Below are 25802 nucleotides of genomic sequence, written 5' to 3'. Positions count from 1 at the left end.
TTGTGGCAGATTGCCCACTCTCTTACCCTAATAATTAAATCCCCCACCACCAAAACCTGTCTGACCTGCCTTACGCTTCTTTTTCCTAGGCTTTCATAGGACACATATTATTGCAGCAGTGCTACTCCTGTACTGACTCCCCCCTCATCTGCCAACTAAAGTGCCTGTCACACTAAGCGATATCGCTAGCAATATCGCTATAACGTCACTGGTTTTGTGACGTAGCAGCGATATTGCTAGCGATATCGCTATGTCTGATACTTACCTCCGACCGGCTCCCCCGCTGGTTATCTCTGATCGCGCGAGAACATCCTGGGCCGTTTCTCGTCGTCAGCTTCCTGCTGGGCTTCCTGTGGCGCCGACAAGCGACGCGTGGACGAGGGCGGGAGGACGTCAGGATCGCCTCGTCTGACAGGTAAGTAGCGACCCCCGACCCCAGCGATGTCGCTGGTGAGATCTGCCTGTGTGGCAGCTCACTAGCGACCACTTAGCGATGTACCAGCGATCCTGACCGCGTCATATCGCTAGTCGGGATCGCTGGTGTATCGCTAAGTGTGACAGTACCTTTAGGAAACATGTTGGGTTGTGCCAGAGACCAGGACTAGCCTCCCTGACACTCTTCCCTCTTCTCCACCTTTTGGCACCCAACAAGCTGCTTTACTGTCCTCTGCTTCCGTGCTACCTTCTTCCCCCACATGTACCCCAGCAAGCATCTACTAAGAGAGCAGTAAACTCCATTGCATATTATCAGTAGAATCTTGCAAGCTGCTCATTTACAGCCGATATCTGGGCTTCCAAACAATCAGCATGCACACACATCGGGGTGGACATACCATTGGTGTAGCAGCATCGGCACCCGATATGTTATTGGGTCTACTTTATCTTTAAGGTTAAGTTCACATTTGCGTACTAGGGCTTTGCGGAGGGCTGCGTACTTCCTCCGTTAAGCCCTGCCCACTTCTGCATGCGTCCTGCGTATCTATCTTTAACATTGGGTATGCAGGACATGCGGATATATGCGGTTGCATCCGCGCGCGTCGTTTTGACGCGATGACGAACACAACATGTTGCATTTTTGTGCGGATGGCGGGCACGTCAAAACGACGCAGCCGCATACATCCGCATTTCCTGCGTACCCAATGTTAAAGATAGGTACACAGGACGCATGCAAAAGTATGCGGAAGTAAGCGGGGCTTAACTAAATATGCAGCCCTCCACAAAGCCCCGGTATGCAAATGTCAACTTAGCCTAAAACACAGTTTCTTACTAGCCATTAGATTGCACAGAAGGGTATAAACTAATAAACTTCATAGTTCACAATTGCTGGAGAAATAATTAGGTGCTTTAACATGAGCTACGGGATAGTAGGGCCCCATATATAGTTCACAAAGGAGCATGTTACTACTTTCAGCGTTTTTTTCCCTGTTTTACACCCATTGAAACGAATGAGTGGTGTAAACACTCTGAAAAATACCCACCAAAAACGCAGGTATCAGGTTTTGCTGTGTTTTTTGTGCCAAAATCTGATTCTATAGAATGAGACTTGTTTTCAACACTAAACTTTATCAGCATGCACAAGAGACAAATCTAGCATGCCAAAACCGCAGCAAAAAAAGCAAGAAAAACAAGTTAAACATGCTTTTTTTCTGCAACTTCTTTCCTGCCAAGAGATTAGGTATTGCTGCAGGAAAAAAACACTGAAAAAATGCCTAGTGTCAACTTACACAAACACAGGAATATGTACAAATAAATACGATCAGTGAATTAATACAAGTCACTGAACCACACTTAAGACAAACCACTCGCAAGCTCTTCCACTCACTGAACCAAACTTAAGACAAACCACTCACATGCTCTTCCACTCTCTGAACCACACTTAAGACAAACCACTCGCAAGCTCTTCCACTCTCTGAACCACGCTTAAGACAAACCACTCGCAAGCTCTTCCACTCTCTGAACCACGCTTAAGACAAACCACTCGCAAGCTCTTCCACTCACTGAACCATGCTTAAGACAAACCACTCGCAAGCTCTTCCACTCTCTGAACCATGCTTAAGACAAACCACTCTCAAGCTCTTCCACTCTCTGAACCACGCTTAAGACAAACCACTCGCAAGCTCTTCCACTCACTGAACCATGCTTAAGACAAACCACTCGCAGGCTCTTCCACCCTCTGAACCACACTTAAGACAAACCACTCGCAATATCTTCTACTTGCTGAACCACACTTAAGACAAACCACTCGCAAGCTCTTCCACTCTCTGAACCACGCTTAAGACAAACCACTCGCAAGCTCTTCCACTCTCTGAACCATGCTTAAGACAAACCACTCGCAGGCTCTTCCACTCTCTGAACCACACTTAAGACAAACCACTCGCAAGCTCTTCCACTCTCTGAACCACGCTTAAGACAAACCACTCGCAAGCTCTTCCACTCTCTGAACCACACTTAAGACAAACCACTCGCAAGCTCTTCCACTCTCTGAACCACACTTAAGACAAACCACTCGCAAGCTCATCCACTCTATGAACCACACTTAAGACAAACCACTCGCAAGCTCTTCCACTCTCTGAACCATGCTTAAGACAAACCACTCACAAGCTCTTCCACTCACTGAACCATGCTTAAGACAAACCACTCGCAGGCTCTTCCACTCTCTGAACCACACTTAAGACAAACCACTCACAAGATCTTCTACTTGCTGAACCACACTTAAGACAAACCACTCGCAAGCTCTTCCACTCTCTGAACCACGCTTAAGACAAACCACTCGCAAGCTCTTCCACTCTCTGAACCATGCTTAAGACAAACCACTCGCAGGCTCTTCCACTCTCTGAACCACACTTAAGACAAACCACTCGCAAGCTCTTCCACTCTTTGAACCACGCTTAAGACAAACCACTCGCAAGCTCTTCCACTCTCTGAACCATGCTTAAGACAAACCACTCGCAAGCTCTTCCACTCTCTGAACCACGCTTAAGACAAACCACTCGCAAGTTCTTCCACTCTCTTAACCACACATGAGACAAACCGTTCGCAAGATCTTCCACTCTCTTAACCATGCTTAAGACAAACCACTCGCAAGCTCTTCCACTCTCTGAACCACGCTTAAGACAAACCACTCGCAAGCTCTTCCACTCTCTGAACCATGCTTAAGACAAACCACTCGCAAGCTCTTCCACTCTCTGAACCACGCTTAAGACAAACCACTCGCAAGCTCTTCCACTCTATGAACCACACTTAAGACAAACCACTCGCAAGTTCTTCCACTCTCTGAACCACACTTAAGACAAACCACTCGCAAGCTCTTCCATTCTCTGAACCACACTTAAGACAAACCACTCACAAGCTCATCCACTCTCTGAACCACACTTAAGACAAACCACTCGCAAGCTCTTCCACTCTCTGAACCACGCTTAAGACAAACCACTCGCAAGCTCTTCCACTCTCTGAACCATGCTTAAGACAAACCACTCGCAAGCTCTTCCACTCTCTGAACCACGCTTAAGACAAACCACTCACAAGATCTTCCACTCTCTGAACCACGCTTAAGACAAACCACTCGCAAGCTCTTCCACTCTCTGAACCACACTTAAGACAAACCACTCGCAAGCTCTTCCACTCTCTGAACCACGATTAAGACAAACCACTCGCAAGTTCTTCCACTCTCTTAACCACAAATAAGACAAACCGTTCGCAAGATCTTCCACTCTCTTAACCATGCTTAAGACAAACCACTCGCAAGCTCTTCCACTCTCTGAACCATGCTTAAGACAAACCACTCGCAAGCTCTTCCACTCTCTGAACCACGCTTAAGACAAACCACTCGCAAGCTCTTCCACTCACTGAACCATGCTTAAGACAAACCACTCGCAGGCTCTTCCACTCTCTGAACCACACTTAAGACAAACCACTCGCAAGATCTTCTACTTGCTGAACCACACTTAAGACAAACCACTCGCAAGCTCTTCCACTCTCTGAACCACGCTTAAGACAAACCACTCGCAAGCTCTTCCACTCTCTGAACCATGCTTAAGACAAACCACACACAAGCTCTTCCACTCTCTGAACCACGCTTAAGACAAACCACTCCAAGCTCATCCACTCTCTGAACCATGCTTAAGATAAACCACTCGCAAGCTCTTCCACTCTCTGAACCACACTTAAGACAAACCACTCGCAAGCTCATCCACTCTCTGAACCACGCTTAAGACAAAACACTCACAAGCTCTTCCACTCTCTGAACCACGCTTAAGACAAACCACTCGCAAGCTCATCCACTCTCTGAACCACACTTAAGCCAAACCACTCACAAGCTCTTCCACTCTCTGAACCACGCTTAAAACAAACCACTCCAAGCTCATCCACTCTCTGAACCATGCTTAAGATAAACCACTCGCAAGCTCTTCCGCTCTCTGAACCACACTTAAGACAAACCACTCGCAAGCTCTTCCACTCTCTGAACCACGCTTAAGACAAACCACTCGCAAGCTCATCCACTCTCTGAACCACACTTAAGCCAAACCACTCGCAAGCTCTTCCACTCACTTTTTCAGATACCTTTAAAGGTACTTTCTTATCCATAGCTGCAATTAACTGCATGTTTGTGATGGACTGCAGGCCTCAAGGAGCTGCTATTTAAAACATCTTAATCTTAATTAGGTACTCCCACCTCTAATTAATTAGCCACACAACATCCTTGAAGCTGATACCTATTAACCTTTGTGATTATTCCTATACCTCGAAATATGTCCCTTATCACAATGTGATAATTCTTCAGTGAAGACAGATAAAACTACAGTAAGGTACACAATGGCTGTGACCATGAACTGTGCGTTACGCTTTTGATCTACATTATGTCTACTTTGTCGATCTAAGGAACAAAAGTTTGTTGAAACAACAGTGATCATTTAGAGGGGTTGTTCTCTTTTAGGAAATGTTCTGCCCTATTTGCAATTTGACAAATCATAACAAACTATGGTGTACTCGCCTTCCTCTGATTCACCAGCAGGTTTCTGCCGCTGCAACCGGTGTCTGGAATTGGGAGTGACACTAACGTTACACCAGCAGTTCAGCAGCCAATGAGTGACCTCAGTGGCTCTTCTCTTGTAGACAGAACGCCCTCTTCAGAGACTCAGATCTCGCCGACTGGCTGCCACGCTGTTGACCTGATATCAGCACTGCAGCATAGGGAATAGCATGGACAATCGCCGGCAGACCCAAGTAAGGGGTACTTCACACTAAGCGAGATTGATAGCGAGATCACTGATGCATGACCCCGCCAGCGATCTCGTTACGTGTCACACTTATCAGCGACCAGGCCCCCGCTACGATGTCGCTGATCATGCTTGAATGTCCTAGGCCATTTTTTGATCGCTGGTGTCTCGCTGGCCAGCATGCATCGCTGTTTTTGACACCGACGAGCGACCTCGTTAGCGACTCAGAAATCATAGACGCAGGCGGGAGTCATCATCAGAATCGCTGCTGTGTGACAAGGTCCCAACGACCGCCGAGATCGTTGCTGCTTTGTTGAGTAGATCTGATTGTTTGACCTCTTACTAGCGATCATTTAGCGACACACCAGTGATCCTTACCAGGTCGTATCATTGTGGGGATCGCTGGTGCATCACTTAGTGTAACGGTACCCTAAGAGTACAGCATAGTTTACCAAGGACCGAACTCTGTCTTGAAGGAAACAACCCTTTTAATGATTGACATTTTTTTTCCCTTTGAATTTTTTATGTGGTTTTGTGAGGTGGTGTTTGATGCAGAACAATTTTTCTTTATCGTTTTCAGAATTTTGGTGGTGGGGGGGAAATGACTGTGTGATTTTATGTAACTTTTTATAGGAGTTATACTGTTTGTATTTCTTTATACTGTCTGTTTCACACCAACAACTCCTGTTAATTAATTAATTCAGATCATTACGGTCTTAGAAATTCATAATCTTTTGGGGGAGAACGTATGAATGACATAAATAATTTTTACTAAGTCTCCTTTTTGCATATAGATGTGTGTTTTTTTTTTAAATTTGCATTTCTTAATTTGTCATAGAGATTTATGCGGAAATTGCATTTTTTGCATTTTTATTCAGTTTTCCACTGTACCCTGGGCAATTATGAGCCCCAGTTACAGGCGAATCAACCCTCTACACATTAGTCTCTGGCGGAGGTAATTTGGACCTCCTAAGATCCCAGACAGACACCCAGTGATCATGTGATTACAAGGATCAATAGAAGCATCAGCATTGCTCCCATGTTCACTTTGATCTAATTAGTCAAAAAATCTGATTTTTGTGTATTTGTGACATTTTAGTACTTATTGTTTGCTTCATAACCAATGTTAAAAATGTCCAATTTTACTTTTTCTCCCTGACACTTTAGTTTATGTTTCATTCCTTTTTCTCTTTCCTTTCTTTCTCTATTCTCATATCCAGGTGAACTATATATTGGTGGGCTACCTAGAAATATGTATGCCACTCTCCCAAAACTAGTTGCATCTCGAGATGGTTTTCAGGGCTGTCTTGCCTCTGTGGATCTCAATGGTCGCCTTCCTGATCTCTTGGCCGATGCTCTCCATCGAGTAGGCCCTGTGGATAGAGGCTGTGATGGTAAGAGTGTAAAGTATCTGAGAGTTTATCATTGTCCAGGATCTTAGTCATGTAAAAACTCTGTGACAGAAGTGAAACAAAGCTTTGACCATAGGCTGAGACTTGTATTACAGCCCAGCTGGGATCACTTGAGTGTATTTCATGGTCCATATATAGACCCCAATGTCCAGACTGACCGCGAGTATCCTGACATGACTTTTTTAATAAACTTTTATCACAGTTAAGTAATAGGAAGTTTCTAAAACAAAGTAGATATATTGGAAACATGACATAAAGAGACAAAAGTATGATAAAATGCTAATAAAAACCCGCAAATAATGGAAAAACGCAAACAACGAACTTGACTAGAGTGTAGAAAATCTGCAACAAAAATACTCTCTAAATACTGATGGCGGGAACGTAAAGTTTTACGCACATTTTTAATAATAATTGGTGCAGCACTAGAGAATTCTTGGAGATGGGAAAGGGAGGTTTGGAATATTGAGGATTTTAGTTTTAAGTCATTAGTAGAATGGAAGGCATGAATAGGGTGGTAAACTGAGACGAGGGCGAAGATGTAAGGCAGTGCTGAACTGTAGAAAGCTTTGTGGGTGAGAGTGATAAGTTTATATTGGACTCTGCAGTGGATGGGTAACCAGTGCAATGGCTGGCACAGCGTGGAGGCATCGGTGTAGGGGTTGGAAAGGAATATAATCCTGGCTGCTGCATTCAGGACGGATTGGAGAGGGGAGAGGTTTGGTAAAAGGGACATCGATTAGTGGAAAGTTGCAGTAGTGCAGACGAGAATGAATAAGAGCAACAGTAAGAATTTTTACCGAGTCAAAACTAAGAAAAGGTCGAATTCTAGACGTATTTTCAAGGTGTAGGTGACATGAGCGAGAGAATGATCGGATGTGAGGAGTGGAGGCAAGATCTGAATCAAATATGATCCTAAAACAGCAGGCGTTTTACATCCATTGTTGAGGCGTCTGTGCATCCAGAAGTCGCTTCGTAAAAGGTTTTACTGTATTAGAGTAGAACATCGCATGTATGATATGGTTCACTTCCGGAGGGAATAAAATGACACAAAGCAATGGAGTTCGGAGAGCTGTCTTAATTTAACAAGTCGTATTTTATCGCCTGCCTCCGGGAGAGGTTCCTGAGACGTACACCCACATAACACAAGGCGGCTCAGACATTTTTTTCTCATCAACCTTTCCTTTTACTTCTTTCACTTTCATGGAATCAAGTCTCATGTCACAGAAAGACTGAACACCACATCACAGAAACACATCTTTAAATTCTAGGTTCCTAATTAATTCTTGAGTACAGAAGAGCTTTGCACATATAGCTTGGCTTCACACCAAGGTTGTTTTTTATTTTTTTCGGAGGGAAAAATATCACATGCATTTTTTGAAACTAACGTCAGAAATGGATTCAGGAAGCATAAAAAAAAATCTGTGTTTTGCACCATAAAAGCCTTAAAGAGGTTAATCAGAATTAAATAAAACATGGCTGCCTTCTTCCAAAAACAGTGCTCTCCTACCTACAAGTTGGGCACAGTATTACAACTTTGCCATTTTGATTTCAATAGGAATTGGCTGAAAAATCAGACACGACCTGTAGACTGGTAAGGTGCTGTTTTGGGGAGAAAGCAAGAATTTTTTCAGTTTTTGGATAACCCATTTAAAGGGAATCCGTCAGCAGGTTTTTGCTACTGCATCTGAGAGCAGCATAATGTTGGAAAAGAGACCCTGATTCCAGCAATGTATCACTTAGTTTACTGGGTGCAGCAGCTGTGACCTAATCAGAGTTTTTAGCTGTAGCTTGTAGCAGAGCTCAGCAAGCTAACCCTGCCCACTCCACAGCTGTCTGCATACATTGCCTATTGACAGTGAGCTGCTTATCAGAGAAGGGAGTGTGGTCAGACCAGGCCTGATGTGAGCTGTAGTCCAGGCAGTGATAATCTCCTGGTGATAAAAATTTATTGTATTGAAACAGCCCACAGCCTAATAAGTGACATATTCTTGAAATCTGTGTCTCAGCACCTACATCATAGTGCCCGCAGATAATAATAAATAATAATAATAAATTTTATTTTTATAGCGCTGACATATTCCGCAGCACTTTACATTTCAGAGGGGATTTGTACAGACAATAGACATTACAGCATAACAATAATCACATAGATCATAACAGATACCAAGAGGAATGAGGGCCCTGCTCGCAAGCTTACAGTCTATGAGGAAAGGGGAGACACGAAAGGTGGGTGGTAACAGTTGCCCTGATTGTATGGACCAGCCATAATGTTAAGTGTGTAACTGTATTAACACAGAGGGCTAATGGATGCATAAAGCATGTGGGAACATGATGCGGGGAATCTGGTTATGGTAAAACTTTTGGCTGTGCAACACAGGGATAGATTAGGTTAATGTGTTGAGGTGATAGGCCAGTCTGAATAAATGCGTTTTCAGGGCACGCTTAAAATTGTGGGGACTGGGGACTAATTGTATTGACCTGGGAAGTGCATTCCAAAGAATTGGCGCAGCACGTGTAAAGTCTTGGAGACGGGAGTGGGAGGTTCTGACTATTGAGAATGCTAACCTCAGGTCATCAGCAGAACGGAGGGCACGGGTAGGGTGGTATACTGAAACAAGGGAGGAGATGTAGGGTGGTGCTGAGCCATGGAGGGCTTTGTGGGTGAGGGTAATAAGTTTATACTGAATTCTGGAGTGGATGGGTAGCCAGTGTAATGACTGGCACAAGGTAGAGGCTTTGGTGTAACGATTGGTGAGGAATATGATCCTGGCTGCAGCATTCAAGACAGATTGGAGAGGGGAGAGTTTGGTAAGAGGGAGACCGATTAGAAGAGAGTTACAATAGTCCAGACGAGAATGAATAAGAGAAACAGTAAGAGTTTTTGCAGAGTCAAAAGTAAGAAAAGGTCGAATTCTAGAAATGTTTTTGAGGTGCAGATGACAAGAGCGAGCCAGTGATCGAATGTGGGGGGCAAAGGAAAGCTCGGAGTCAAGTATGACCCCAAGACAGCGGGCATGTTGCTGGGGAGTAATAGTGGAACCACACACAGAAATAGCAATGTCAGGTATAGGTACATTAGTAGAGGGAGGAAACACCAGGAGTTCAGTCTTTGACAGGTTCAGTTTCAGATATAGTGAGGACATGATATTAGACACAGCGTTTAGACAATCGCCGGTGTTTTCTAGAAAGGCTGGCGTGATGTCAGGAGAAGCGTATAATTGGGTGTCGTCAGCATAGAGATGGTACTGGAAACCAAATCTACTGATTGTTTGACCAATAGGGGCAGTGTACAAGGAGAAGAGGAGGGGGCCTAGAACCGATCCTTGGGGGACCCCAACAGTAAGGGGAAGGTGAGAGGAGGAGGAACCGGCAAAAGATACAGTAAAGGAGCGGTCGGAGAGATAGGAGGAGAACCAGGAGAGAACGGTGTCCTTGAGGCCAATGGAACGGAGCATAGTGAGGAGGAGCTGATGATCCACAGTGTCGAATGCTGCAGAGAGATCCAAGAGAATTAGCATGGAGTAATGACCATTTGATTTAGCTGTTAGTAGATCATTAGAGACTTTAGTGAGGGCAGTTTCAGTAGAGTGTAAAGAGCGGAAACCGGATTGGAGAGGGTCGAGAAGAGAGTTATCAAAGAGATGGCGGATAAGACGGGAGTGGACCAGGCGTTCCAGGAGTTTAGAGATGAAGGGAAGATTAGAGACAGGTCTATAGTTAGCGGCACAGTTTTGGTCGAGGGATGGTTTTTTAAGTAGTGGATGTATGATGGCATGCTTAACTGCGGAGGGAAAGATACCAGAAGAGAGAGAGAGGTTAAATATTTTATTTAGGTGAGGGGTGACAGCAGGGGAAAGTGACTGGAGGAGATGTGACGGAAACGGGTCACTGTTGCAAGTGGTTGGGCGAGAAGATGCAAGGAGCCTGCTTACTTCTTCTTCTGTGACTTGTTCAAAATCAGAGAGTGAGCTAGATGCAGTGGGGGAGGGAGGATAGTGCATGGTATGTGGTGATTGGGAGATAATTTCCTGTCAGATGTGGTCAATTTTTTCTTTGAAGTAATTGGCCAGATCGTCAGCTCGGAGATCCGTGGTTGGGGCCTGTACTCTTGGGTTGAGTAGAGAATGAAAAGTGTCAAAGAGACATTTTGGGTTATTGGACAGTGAGGTGATGAGGGTGTTGAAATAGGATTGTTTGGAGAGGCGAAGGGCAGTGTTGTATGTTCTAAGCATAAACTTAAAATGGATGAAATCTAACATAAGATAACATATCAGACACCTGCTGGCCGATTCCCTTTAATAGGAATGGGTCATCATAAAATGAATTCTTGTTTAAATCAGGTTTTTATGCTAAATCATGTATTTTTTTTAAAGTTTTTATATTTTATAACACTATCTGGATCAGAAAAAATAACTTTCAATTTTTATACCACTAGATATAATATTTGACTCCTATTTCCTGTTCTTCACATGGACATTAGAAACAACAGACTGACAAATACCCTACTTGTTTTGGATATACCGTAATCATTTTCTGAGCATGCAGTAATCTGTTCAAAGATCATTGTAAAGGAGGGGGAGGAGGTGAGCTATGATCACCTATTGTGGATGCTGGATCCTGTGCTATCTACTGATTATAGAGGTGCTATCAGTCATTGTACAGGAGGAGGAGGTGAGCTGTGACATCCCCTATTGTGAATGGTGGATCCTGTGTCATCTACTGTATATAGAGGTGTTATCAGTCATTGTACAGGAGGAGGAGGTGGGCTGTGACATCACCTATTGTGGATGGTGGATCCTGTGTCATCTACTGTATATAGAGGTGTTATCAGTCATTGTACAGGAGGAGGAGGTGGGCTGTGACATCACCTATTGTGGATGGTGGATCCTGTGTTATCTACTGTATATAGAGGTGTTATAAGTCATTGTACAGGAGGAGGAGGTGGGCTGTGACATCACCTATTGTGGATGGTGGATCCTGTGTTATCTACTGTATATAGAGGTGTTATCAGTCATTGTAGAGAAGGAGGAGGTGAGCTGTAACATCCCCTATTGTGAATGGTGGATCCTGTGTCATCTACTGTATATAGAGGTGTTATCAGTCATTATACAGGAGGAGGAGGTGATCTGCGACATCACCTATTGTGGATGGTGGATCCTGTGTTATCTACTGTATATAGAGGTGTTATCAGTCAATGTACAGGAGGAGAAGGTGAGCTGTGACATCACCTAATGTGAGTGTTGGATCCTGTTATCAACTGTATATAAAGGTGTTATCAGTCATTGTAATCTGTGTAGTCTGTGACAATAATGAAACTGCTGAAAAGTCATCTGAATAGGACAGAAAGTATGACTATGGTATAAGACCCAGTCAGTGTCCAGTGTTAAAATTGCAAGATGTCTGATTTCTAATATACATAGTGATATAATTTTTTTTTTAAATAAATGCATTTAAAGAGAATCTGTCACTAATTTTTTGCTGCACTGATAGTAGCATGATGTGCAGACAAAGACCATGATTCCAGCAATATGTCACTTATTGGGCTGTTTGTTCCAGCTTTTATAAAATCCAGGTTTTGCTTGCAGCAGATGTAGCAGTTCTTGAATGCTGAGCTCTGTATAACCCCTCCCACACCACTGATTGGCAGCTTCCTGTGTACACTGTGCCAATCAGTGGAGGGGGCAGTTTTATATAGAGCTCATGAATATGGAGGACTACCTGGCAGCTGGTTAACTAGTTGTGTAGTGTTAATCTCCTGCTGATAAATCTGTGATTTTTATCAAACCTACAGCAAGCAGCCTAGTAAGTGACACATCCTTGGAATCGGATTAGGTGGCAAAAGCCTGGTGATAGATCTCCTTTAACATAGTAACCTGTTTATATATTAGATTCTTTTGTAATTACACATTTCCTTTTAAGACCTAGATAAAAATTTTCTGACACTTCTAATCTCACCTAGAACAGGATGCCCATATATAAAAACATAAAACATGCCAGGCACTATTTCCATATATTGGCATCGGTCCTGGCAGCTCTGCTTCCAGTAGGGTGTAGCCACATGACTGTTCCTGAAGGGGGCTGGCATGGCTTAGTCACTGGGACAGCCTCCTTGGATGGATTGGTCATAAAAAATAGAGTGGGAATGATCGGCTACAAAAAAAGGAAATCTGCCACAAATCCTCAGCAAAGTCAGTGACAAATCTGCAGGTAACGGATGCAGATTTTGCAGCAAAAAGCGCAGCAATTTTTCTCCTTCAGTTTAATTGTCTAGGTATTGTGTTAATTGGAGCCCTCTATTGCTTTCTGCTATCCCGGCCTTGTACAGAAGTCGGAGGAATACCCGGACTGATTTCTAATGAGGCAACACATGAAAGGACCGAAGGAAAATATAGTCCTCGGTTATTTCTGCAAGCGCTGCAGACAGTTTTAGCGAAGAAAGGATCAGATTACATATACAAAATGAGATTGATCTCAACAGGGGACGAGTGCAGATAAAACTGCGGCAGCGGATACTGTGGAATAAAGCGCAGTGTTTTTCCAGACAACTGAACGTACAGATAAGGGGATCAACATCTATGTAATTTACAATATCAATGCACTGCAAGAGACATTATGGGCTCCGGCTTAGGAAATAGTTGAAAAATGTTCAAAAAGTATTTATTTCTCTATTTTCCAGATCACATGAAATCACAGACAATTCCGAAATCTTGCAATTTTCACTCTGGCAACTAGCAACAATACTAGACAGATGGGATTACAATGAGGAAACACCTCTACATAACACATGATCCACAATTCATGTCACAGCTCACCTCCTCCTCCTGTACAATGACTGGTAACACATCTATATACAGTAGATAACACAAATCTTTCATTCACAATAGGTGATGTCACAGCTCACCTCCTCCTCCTTTACAATGTCTGATAACACCTCTTTATACAGAAGATAACACAAATCTATCATTCACAATAGGGGATATCACAGCTCCCCTCCTCCTCCTGTACAATGACTGATAACACCTCTATATACAGTAGATAACACAGGATCCACCATTCACAATAGGTGATATCACAGCTCACCTCCTCCTCCTGTGCAATGACTGATAACACCTCTATGTACAGTAGATAACAAATGATCCACCATTCACAATATGTGATGTCACATCTCACCTCCTCCTCCTGTACAATGATTGGTAACACCTCTATATACAGTAGATAACACAGGATCCACCATTCACAATATGTGATGTCACAGCTCACCTCCTCCTGTACAATGACTGATAACACCTCTATATACAGTAGATAACAAATGATCCACCATTCACAATAGGTGATGTCACAGCTCACCTCCTCCCCCTGTACAATGACTGGTAACACCTCTATATACAGTAGATAACACAGGCTCCACCATTCACAATAGGTGGTGTCACAGCTCACCTCCTCCTCGTGTACAATGACTGATAACACCTCTATATACAGTAGATAACACAGGATCCACCATTCACAATAGGTGATGTCACAGCTCACCTCCTCCTGTACAATGTCTGATAACACCTCTATATACAGTAGATAACACAGGATCCACCATTCACAATAGGTGATGTCACAGCTCACCTCCTTCCTCTGTACAATGACTGATAACACCTCTATATACAGTAGATAATACAGGATCCACCATTTTCAATAGGTGATGTCACAGCTCACCTCCTCCTCCTGTACAATGACCTTTACTCAGATCAGAGTAATTCTAGAAAGCCTTCCTATAGAAGACAATGGGGCAATTTATTTTTGCCCCAACAGTTTTCAAGTATAATAAAACATGCACACCATATCATAATTTTCAACTTTTTTAGATTTTTTTTCTGCTTCTCTCAACGCAAGTTCTTAAAAGAAAAAAAAAAAGTGGGGTGAGTTCAGAAAGCGACATAATTTAGAGTACAAATCCATTGCTGGCACAGGGACAGTAAGAGTTGTGCCTAAGGGTGTGTGCACACGTTGGGGATTTTTTTGGCAGAAACCGCAGGATAAAACACGTGCAGTTTTCCTGCGGTTTCCTATCTTTTGTCCAGCGGAATTGATGCAGATTCTTGTGCGGTTTGTGGAAGAGAGAGAGATGTATGTCCCGGAACGAAAACTGCAGCAGCGGTTCCACAAAAAAGAAGTGACATGCTGCGGAAAATAAACCGCAGCAAATCTGCGCGGAATTTTCCGCAGCATGTGCACAGCGGTTTTGGTTTTCCATAGGTTTACATGGTACTGTACACCGCACGGAAACTGCTGCGGATCCGCATGACCAAATCCGCTGCGGAACCGTAGCAAAAACCGCAACGTGTGCACACACCCTAATAATTCAGAGGTGTGCACCTCTTTTTACACATTAGGACAATGTTTCTCAATGTTTCTCCCGTGTGCTTTTTATTCAGTCTGGGAAAAAGAATATTGGTTTTAGTAAATTTCACCAAATGAATCAGTCTGTTATCACCAATGTCCATATGGCAGCTGAAAAGAATAGGCAATATGAGTCTAGTGTTGAGCTTACTACACACTAATAACATTGAAAGAATTCTCATTATTTTTCTTAAATATAAATAGTAATATATATAATAACTAGATGGAGGCCGGATGCTATCGCATCGGGAGGGTGGTAATGTCACGATGCGGCAGGCTTTGTAGCATTGAGTTTCTCTCCCCCCATGTGCTCACCCACCTATCCACTCTCTCTTTCCCCATGTGCTGACTTCTCCCGTCTGTGCTCTCTTCTTTGACCTCTCTCCCCCATGTACTCTCCCCCTTGTCTGCTGTCTCTCTCCTTCCTGTGCTGTGTTCTCCCCCCATGTGCTGTCCCGTTTGAGCTGTCTCTCCCCCTGTGCTCTGTCTCTCTCACCCCTGTGTCTGACCATGTACAGAACATACCACAGCTCCTGGGCAGGGGAGGAAGCAAAAGACAATACTGACATTACAGCAGGAGATCACAGAGGATACATTTTGTGAGGTAAAATATTGTTTAAAAACAGTCAGTGAAATATTTTACCTCACAAAATGTATCCTCTGTGATCCCCTGCTGTAATGTCAGTATTGTCTTTTGCTTCCTCCCCTGCCCAGGAGATGTGGTATGCTCCGTACACGGTCAGACACAGACAATTTTAAAAATTAACTTTCGTTTGTGGGAAAACCCCTTTAATGTGACCGGCTTCCTCTGCCTGTAGACCCGTCGCGCATCGGCCGCCGGGATCAGCCAAATGATTCACTGGGTCTGCGCAGAATTCGTGCAGGCGCAGTGCGACGGTGTTCCCCTTGTGGTACCGCCCAAGAAGCTGCATGAGTGTTTGTGTGGTGCGATGGTGTTGCGTTGGTGGTACCGTGCAATAGGCTGGTACCAGCAGCAGTTTCAATATTGAGACGCCCATCACTTAGGTGTCCCAATATGGCGGTCGGTGAACTTCCTCCGCTTGGAATTCTGGGATACGGTGACATCTGGACAGAACAGGAAACGAAAACATTACAAGGCAATTATATAAATAGATAATTATATTACTACTAGATGGAGGCCCGATGCTATCGCATCGGGAGGGCACAGTGCTCTGCACGTGGGATTTCCATTACAAACGGAGAGATATACTCGCCTTCCGATGGCCCCCGATCTCCTCTCCACGCTCCCGGCATCTTCTGGTCCCAGTAATGCTTAGCGCGAAGGACCGGAGATGACGTCACTCTCTTGAGGTCTTTCGTGCAAAGCATTACTGGGACCAGAAGATGCCGGGAGAGTGGTGTTAGAAGGGAAAGAGTCCGGGGGCCATCGGAAGGTGAGTATATCACCATTTTTTATTTTAATTCTATTTTTTACAGGTTTATGGTACCTAGGGCATGGAGGAGAGTCTCCTCTCCTCCGGACCCTGGGTACCAACCGCACATTGAGCGCTGCGCCGGTCATCTCCCGGCTGCGTCGCCGCTGACCTCCGTGCGGCAGGAGATGACCCGCAGCAACCGTCGGGAGATCAGCGGCTAGCACCTCAGAACTCCTGACGGTAGGGGTGGCATGCGTCGTTCAAATTTTGCGCCAATTCGCGGCCGGACTGCGCCTGTCACTGATTGGTCGCGGCCGGCCGCGACCAATCAGCGACACGGGATTTCCGTTACAGACAGACAGAATTAGACGATTATATAGTAGATATTTATAAAAGTAAATTTGAGCATAAAAAAGGAATCATTAGGTCATTGTCTGATGATACCGTTCCTCTGACAGCTCCTGTAAAAACAATTTATGACTTTTGTTAAGGGGTTAATTAAAAATCACTGCACTGTAATTAATGTCATACGTCACCCCTGAGCCCCACAGGCTGCACATTTCTGGTATCTCTTGAAGACGTTTGCCATGAATGCATGTATTGTTGCACACGTGGTAGACAGCTAATGTATAGATTATTCATCATTACTAGTCGTAACAATTACTTAAATTGGGAGCAAATCTGAGTGGCAATATACATAGAATTAAATATTACTGTGTTTCTGTTAAACGTAATAATGCTAAATTTAGTATTAATTAAATACCGCATTCCTGTGAAAATCCGGCATTAAAAATTGATGTAATATTCTTTGGTTTCGGGGCTTTTGCGTTGAACATAAATCATTGTAACTAGCTAATATGAGTAAGAGTCAGACTGGTAGACTGCCGAGACCCCACTCCGCCAAGATAAGGCACAACGTTATTCCCCATGCGATGAACAGAAGACATAACACATCAGGATTTCGTTTAATGGATGGGGGTCGGTAACGGATGTATTAACTTTAGAAATTGTATATATTAAGGCAATATTGACCAATGCAACAAAACCATGTGGCACGGACTCACAGCGGGAAAGTCAGCCTTTGTTTCCAGAAATCAAGTGAAACTCTTCACTGACTGCCACAGAGGAGCCCAGGTACCAAATACCTCTACACTGGACTCTGATTACTTCCTGTGGCCCCTACTAGGCATTAAGGTCTCCGGGAAGCTGACAGAGAAGATGAATAGGTGGTGGAGTACCTGCGCTCCACCGGAAGCGGGGTCATGACATCGGTCATTACCATATATGAATTGGGGACCGTAACGGCTTAGGTGGCTCCATTTGGGCACGGGGCTATGGGGATTCGCAGTACCAACCATCACACCTTGGGGAGGAGGAGAAGGGTAGAACTATGGTGTCTGCTACTTGGGACTCTGTAGCAGGCTATATCCTGCACTGCTTTGACAGTATTGTCATAAAAAAAAAGTGTGATTAAATATTGGATGTAATAAATGGTGCGTGAAAGAGCATGGGGGCGATATTTCCAAGAAATTACCGCTGTCTAATTTTCTTGTAGGTCCCAGCACCACATGCTCAGAGGAGTCTTGTGGTAATCTAGGTGTATGTCTACAACAGTGGGATGGATTCATATGTGACTGCACTATGACCTCCTATGGAGGACCCGTCTGCAATGATCGTAAGTCTACCAAGATAAAAATGTATATCTCTAATTAAACCTCACATTAGTATCTGAATATTTCCTAGGTTTCATTTTCAAGTTATGTTTAAAATGACATACACTATATCAAGTATCCTGTGACCCACTGGTTTATCACTAGGTACACCTGCCTAAGTACATGTTAAACACTCTACGGTTCACAGCCGACCATTAATGTAATTCTGACGAGCAGCAAGAAGGGTTCTTCAGGCTTGGGCTAATTTTTGGTAAGCAGTGCACTGTTGTATGACAAATCCTAACCATGCGTAACATACACACCATCAGGATTCAGCTCTACTTGCCATTTCATTGAGAGTTTCAGTATGGGTAGCTAATTGGCGCATGATCGCAAGTATACAGATTGGACGCTTGAGGTTACGTGATGACAACTGGAAACGTCAATCGGAACTGAATCATGTTGGTGCGTGTACACTACACACCGTTAGGATTCGGTATGCTACATTGGTTTGCCCAAAAATTTATACAGGCTGGAAAACCGCTTTTAAACTAACAAAAACTGTGAAGATTTATTAACAAGGAAAATATTTGCAAGACACAACCTAGAAAAATCCTTTGTGAAATGTGCATAAAATATAGATTATTTTTGTACACACTAATGTGAACATAGAATATTTTACATGCAAGACCCCTTAGGCATCATGGAAACTTCAGAACCATAGGCCCTCCAGTTGGAACCTTATGGTGGTTCAGTAGGCAATATGGGGCAAAAAAATTACGTGGGGACATAGTAACGTTGAAATATCCCATCATAGTGGAAGATCATCCCCAAAAGGAAACTTCTTATCAAATCTGTGACAGTTGAGCATAGAAACTATGGGTATTCCTGTGTATGAAAAATAACCTGCAAGAGCTTAAGGCCTTCAAGATTTCTCAAACATAATGAAATGAGCCAGAACACATGTGCACATCCACACTGTAGCCGTTTTTCAGTATAAGCCACCGACCATCACCGACTTCCCAAACATTTGGGGGGTTTTCCGAGACTAAGAATTATATCTTAGTGTTACATATTTTTGTTATATATGCCTTATTAATTTGTGATAAGCACTACCCATTCCGGCTCCCACTTTCTTTCTTTGTAACAGCCAGACCAGGACAGTGTCAACGTCATCGGCCAGCACTAGAATGCCGGCATCCTGGGCGCCTCCTGTGATTACTGGGCTCCCGAAACCTCATAGCGCTGTGGAACGCTAGCTCCGAGTCTTCAAGTGTTGTCATGGCTTACATCGCGTCATGACATTGCGAGGCCTAGAAATTGCAAGAGACACCCATTATTCTGGCATTCGAGTACCGGCTGAGGGTTTTTCTACTGCCCTGGCTGAGCTGGAGTGGAAGCCAGAACTAGGAAGTACACATTTTTGTTTTGCTTACCTCTACTATTGATTTTACCCTCACAAGTCTTGTGATGCTCAGTCCTTTCTTCCATGGACATGTCAAAGCCATAGATGATACATATGATTCTCCCCAATTGGGCTTCCACACTGGTACAAGTGTTGTCATAGGTGACATCATGTATAAGGCCAGGCAGAAGCACATATGCTCTAAGTACATGCGTGGTTCAAACTGTGCGCAGGCGTGGGAAGAAAGAACCTGCACATGTTCAGCATGTGACATCTTGTATGGGGAATAAATCAGTGCATGATGTATGATACATGATTAAACAGGTTATCAGAAGTTGGGCCAGATGGTTGCGTGCAACAGCAGTACACCTGTGAGGACATGATTAAGAGGAACCTGTCATTAGATTTATGCTGCAAGAACCATGACCCGCATAAATTAGTGTCTGGTTGCACAATTGAAGCCGGGTATGTTTTACTCTGAAACCCTGAGAAAACCATAGTTTGAAAAGCCGGGAACTATAGGAGGAGATGAGGCTTGTCCAGTGGTGCTCTGGGCCAAAATCTGTCCACTATGCTCCAGTTGATAGATTCCTCCCTATGTACACACGAGTTACCGGTCAATCAACTGGGGTGTTCTAGGGAGAAGTTGGGGTAGCACCGGACAAGTCAGGTCTCTCGCCATAGTCCCGATCCCCAGCCAGCTTCTCCTTGCCACACTCCAGTTGATTGTCAAGTTACTCCCATGTGTGTTTCATGCTGCCCACAGTTCAGGCAGCATGAAACTAATGACAGGTTGTCATCATGATAGATAAAAGTGGGTAATAAAGTGATTTAAAAAAAAAAAAAAACCTTGAAGATCACCTGTCATGAGAAGCACCCCTACATTAGAAGTAAGTTACCAGTCTTGTAACATTCACGAAGTTCCTTTGAAGTCTATCACAACTATGTTAACAAACAGTAGAGCAAAAAACAAAATAAGAAGGAAACCGAAAAAATAAAACAACAAACTATACTGTAAGAAAAAAATAGTCTTGGACAAAAATGAGAGATGCAAAGTTCACACTACATATAGGCATTACATTTTGTGGGACCATGTAAACCCTTCTTCAAGCATGTGCCCTACATGAATGCGAATGCCCATCCAGTCAGTGTCTCTGATTTTTTTTACCCATTGCAAATTATAGTGCAGTATATTTTTTAATTTTTTTTTGCATGAAAATTATCGTTATCAGTTCAGGCAACAGAGATGAAGATGTGCTAAATGGAATGGTTACAACACATTTAGAGGGGTCCCAGACCTATGTGATTAGAGATTTTCATGGCATATTTGCTAAAGGTACTTGCCAAATACTGTGTGATGCTAGCCCTCAAAGAACTCCTCTAATTGGATAGAGATACAATTTAATATATTTAGTTCTTTTTCCAATGAGATATAGTTAGTAGATTTCTAAAAAGACAAACTATGTAGAGTTACATTGCAATAGTCCATTCTTAATTAAACTAATTGTAATTATTCATTGTGCTGTTCTGCCAATAATTGGTATAAACCTTGGCTAATATGTGGTAAGTACAACTTTTTGCACTTATGACAATGTAAACTTTGTATGGATGTCTTCAATGGTCATGGATCTGTAAGATTTGAAGTTGACAGGTGGAATATTTCATTACAATGCAGACAATTCCATTATGTCTACGACTATGTGAATCCATTGTTTTAATGGGAAAAAAATAGATCTATCAAATCTGTCATAATCTGCACTGAAGGCTTAGAATGAAACCTCCATCGAAGGTGTGAACAGGGCGCTACACATTTTAACATAGAGAAAACTTAATGGTTGTTCACCCGTGAAACTGACTATACATTTTCTACATATAGTCGCTATAACCATTTCTGCCAATTGTCCCAAATTTTCAAAGAGTGTTCTGAATTTTGACACCGTTCCATCAAATTTGGGACATCTCGACAGAGCGAGTAGTGATTTTTTTTGTGTGGGCCTGTGGTATCATCAGAAGGGCTGGGATCATTCGTGTGCTGAGTTGGGGGAGAATTTAAATGTCCCTTTTCTCTCAATCTGTAAATATGCTAGGTCTGGTGCCATCCTGTCTGCTGTCTCTGCTGCCCTCTGTCAAATTAAGAAACCATTCTCCTCATCTCCAAAATGTCCACTAGAGATCTCTAGAAAGTCTAAACTTTGCCACTCATATTTTTCATTGGTGTGGGTTGGACTGGTGCTGATGAAGACATAGTCGTTCCGTGGTGGAAAACAGGAAGGGAAAGTGGTGTTCAGACTTTCCAAACTGATTCTGTGCCTCTGCAAGGACTACTGTGGTGAAATGAAGAATGGGGCACCAATTTGATAAATATAGGAAACAGAACAGAGGGTACCGCAGTGGGCCAGATGGCACCCCACCAAGTATAGTGACTTTTTATGTTAAATGTATAATCAAATTCAGGTCTGGGGGAAGAGGGTTGCTTTAATAATACAGTTCTTTATTGGTTGAACCCAAATATCCTACTTCCAATCAAATATGCGTCGTAAAGTTGTGATTTATAAAATTGTTTTATTAGTTTAACCAGTGAAATTTATTATTCTACTGTATTTCTTCAATTTCCTATGCCTGCTTTTATGTTTACCCGTCCTTTTTTTAAAAATTTGCCTTCCATTTGTAAAAATGTATGAAACATTAATGTCCCGGGTCTATTTTAAGGGCAAAGTTATTAATAAAACTGGTGTTTTCGTCATTTTACTGGTACAATGTTAGATTCTGGATATCTTTCACATGCCTTGCCCTCATGTACTGTAATAAAGTCTGGAGCACCTTGCTGGATGGGAACTATTACGATCGCAGTTCTCTTTCATGTTCTCAGGCTAACCTACATTAAAGTTGATTTTCTCGTATTTGGATATGAAGTCCTGGAGTGCCGCTACATTGAAGAGTCTCACTTGTTCTAATTTCAGTACACTTATCATACATTTGTAGACTATTATCTATTTCATGTTCCTTCTGTACTATAGCTATTCCATCCCTTTCACTAGGTTATACACTTATTTTTTTTCTCTTTACTTAAAATAACCTGCACAGAAATGAATGATTCATCCGTCTACCTATGCATAAACCAATTGTTCAAATTATATTCACCCCCTTTCAAGAAGGAAAGATCCCATCTGAGAAGTGAAATTTATCAATTTTTCAAGAAATGTGTCGCATTGAGGAGACCATTAATGTGTTTTAATAATGTAATAAAAAACATTAAATGGTTATCCCAAAGATAGTAACTTATTGCCAATAGCTAGGATGAGGGTAACTTGTGGATCGCTGAGATCCAACTGCTGAGACCCACAGCCATCCCAAGGACGGGGATCTGGAACGTGAGAAAATGAATCTACATAGCCTCATCTAAATGAAGAAGAGGTTGAGCATGAACCTCCACTCCATTTGTTACTTATTGGACTGCTGGAAACAAAGGAACCCTGTACTCAGCTATTTCCTGCAGTTCCTTACACAATCAGGTCAAAGCATTCACATTTCCACTCTAATCGAGATGTTGCTCTGTAGAGCCCTGTTCCCTGCTTCCGCAGCCCCGTTCTCTGGTTTGCTGTGGGTCCCAGTGCTTCATCCCACAACGATACAATGATCAGTATGGAATCCGCTATCCAGTGTATTTAGAAAAAATTGCTTTTTTGTGCAGCACTGTGACTCAGTGGTTAGCACTGGCACCTTTCAGTGCTTTGGTCCTCCTAGATTCAAATCCCACCATAGACAACAACTGCAAGGAGTTTATATGATCTCCATGTGTCAATGTAGATTTTCTCCTGGTACTCAGTTTTCCTCCCACACTCCAATGACTTGCATATTGGGAATTTATATAATAAGCCCCAATGGGGACTGTGATGATCCTTTCTGAGAAGCATGGTCTGTAAATCCCCTTCTATGTATCTACATAATGTAAAAGATGTACTCGAATTTCAGACCTCTACCTTTCCCACCCAGCTTTGCACTCATAGTTCTTCTGCTTGTCATCCCATGTAGCTGAAATATCAATTGTGTTTTAGAACAAAGAGGAGTGATATAGTTGAGTAGTGTGTGTAAACATTAGCTGCATTTATAAAACTTCCCTAACTCAGACTGACTGTGTATAGACATGCAAAACACAAGCCGCGGAGACACCATCACATGTTTCTCAACGGGAAGGGCAGTCTCCAATGAAGGAAACCACCTATGCCAAAACATGGTATCCATCCACAGACAGCTGTTTCTGGGTATTGCCCCTCATCATTGTGGAGTAGGAAACTGGTCAATAAGGGCAATGCCTAGTAGAAGACTGTGAAAAATGAGGATGAATGAACTCATGGAGATCAACATCCAACACTGCGGAGACACCATCACATGTTTCTCAACGCAGTGATTCTAGAGCAATACCCCCATCCCTTATGGCCAGTTTCCTACTCCACACTGATGAGGGGCAATACCCCGAAACAGTTTCCTTCATTGGAGACTGCCCTTCCCGTGGTTGTTCCTTCCCGGGGAAAGACCTGGCTAGTCATTGCTTGCGTTGAGAAACATGTGATGGTGTCTCTGCAGCTTGTGTTTTGCATGTTTTTGCATATTTCCCATAAGGGATGGGGGCATTGCTCTAGAATCACTGCGTTGAGAAACAAGTGATGGTGTCTCCGCAGTGTTGGATGTTGATCACCATGAGTTCATTCAGCCTCATTTTTGACTGTGTATAGAATCTCAAGTGTATTCTCTGAAATGCCTTCTGCTTGTAAGAGCTGACAGTGAGAAACCTATCAAAAGAAGGAGGGAGGATATATTGACTGCAATCTTATACTCCGTTTCCTTCATGGTTGCGTTGCCGTGCCAACATTTTTCAAAGTGTGGCACAATGTTTAATTACACGATGTTTGGCACATATTTAAATATAATCGTTTTCTCAAGCTCTATACTGAGGTGAGAATCGTGGTTTTTGGAATTTTTTTTCAAATCAAAATTCACGATTCATAAACCTGGCTAGGACCCCATTTGCGTAACTAACCATGTTCACTTTCCAGCTACTTTTTATTTTAAAAAGTGTTGAGAGTATTGTAAAATAGCAAAAAGTCACAGTTTTTGTGAACATATAGTCCATGATTTATGCGACTTTTTGAAAACAAAAACCTTTCAAAACTGTCTGGACACATTTTTCCCTTTGGTCTATGTCTGGTTTGACTTAATATTTACATTGCAGTCATCATAAATGTTGGGCCCCTGTCATATCGGTATACTATGTACCCAACTTACACCTGAAGTTTACATCGCCTGTTCTGTGTAGGAGTGCGCACCGCTGTACCCCCTTGTACGTATCTCCATAATGTGAAAGCTAAATCATTGATTTAAGTATGAAATTCTTTTGATAAACGTTTCACATTCAATGAAATTATAAGACATACGGCAAGGATTTGGGAAAAGAAAGTGGTTTCATGTTGAGGTTACCGCGGTTTTCCCTTTTCTACGGTTGCCATGGCGACCTGCTCTTCAATCCCGTGATATGCTGTTTGAAGTACATTTCTTAAATGCAGGTCATTCATTAATATGCATTTATTAATGTCAATAGAACACAAACATCTTTGTCACAGTTAATTATGTTTCTTAATTACAGCGTGATTTAGAGGCCCGGTTCATTCTTTTTGAAGGTTTATTAATTCATTACACATCTTTTTATGTAACTGTAGAACATTGCCATTTGGATACCGTTTACGCAAAGCTTTAGTCATGCATACAGTTCATGAGGCTTCATTGTCTTCATGATGTATAGGCATCATGAAAGGGCAATGTTAATATATGCAATATATTGGATGGGTCCTTGTATGTGAAATTCAGCTGGACGGGGAAATGGTTGGATGGAAATTGTGGGGCCATGCATAGAACAATTTTAAAGAAAACGAAAAAGTCACAAATTCTTGTGCAAAAGTGATAGGAACCAAAATATGCTGCTTTTCATCACCATAAAACTGCACTGCACTTGATTTTCCATATTAGAAACGTATATGCTTCCCTTCTACTTGCCGGCGGATTGCAGCAACGCATGGGAAGAAAGCAGGATGGTGGAGGTAATGTGATCTGCTTTGGTCAATATTTTGCTACGATTCCTTTAGCCTGACATTTATGTTGGTGTTACTTTGACACATACTACATACCTAAACACATTGTAGAGAACAAGCGCGACAATTTTATGACAACAGTATTGTCTAATGGCAGAGGCCTCATTCAGTAGGAGAATGCTCCCCTCCCAAAAGGCAAAAAATATTCAGTAATGGTTTGAGGACCACAACAAAAAAAAATCACGGGGC

At 42.8% G+C, this 25802-nt stretch overlaps 1 protein-coding gene across 12 annotated transcripts in view; it reads left to right on the top strand.

The window, feature by feature from the left end:
• Positions 1 to 25802, top strand: part of NRXN2 (neurexin 2) — a 900728-nt gene that overhangs the window by 493489 nt on the left and 381437 nt on the right. For all 12 annotated transcript variants that reach the window (XM_073578443.1, XM_073578436.1, XM_073578438.1 and 9 more), the window contains 2 exons: positions 6437 to 6610; positions 17969 to 18088. In XM_073578443.1, coding sequence (XP_073434544.1) covers positions 6437 to 6610; positions 17969 to 18088 — 294 coding nt within the window. The remainder of the gene's footprint in view (positions 1 to 6436; positions 6611 to 17968; positions 18089 to 25802) is intronic.

The sequence above is a fragment of the Dendrobates tinctorius genome, unplaced genomic scaffold (genome assembly GCF_039654945.1).
Source record: "Dendrobates tinctorius isolate UK_male_01 unplaced genomic scaffold, ASM3965494v1 ptg000059l, whole genome shotgun sequence".
Lineage (NCBI taxonomy): Eukaryota > Metazoa > Chordata > Amphibia > Anura > Dendrobatidae > Dendrobates > Dendrobates tinctorius.
This window is presented reverse-complemented; position numbering and strand designations above follow the sequence as displayed.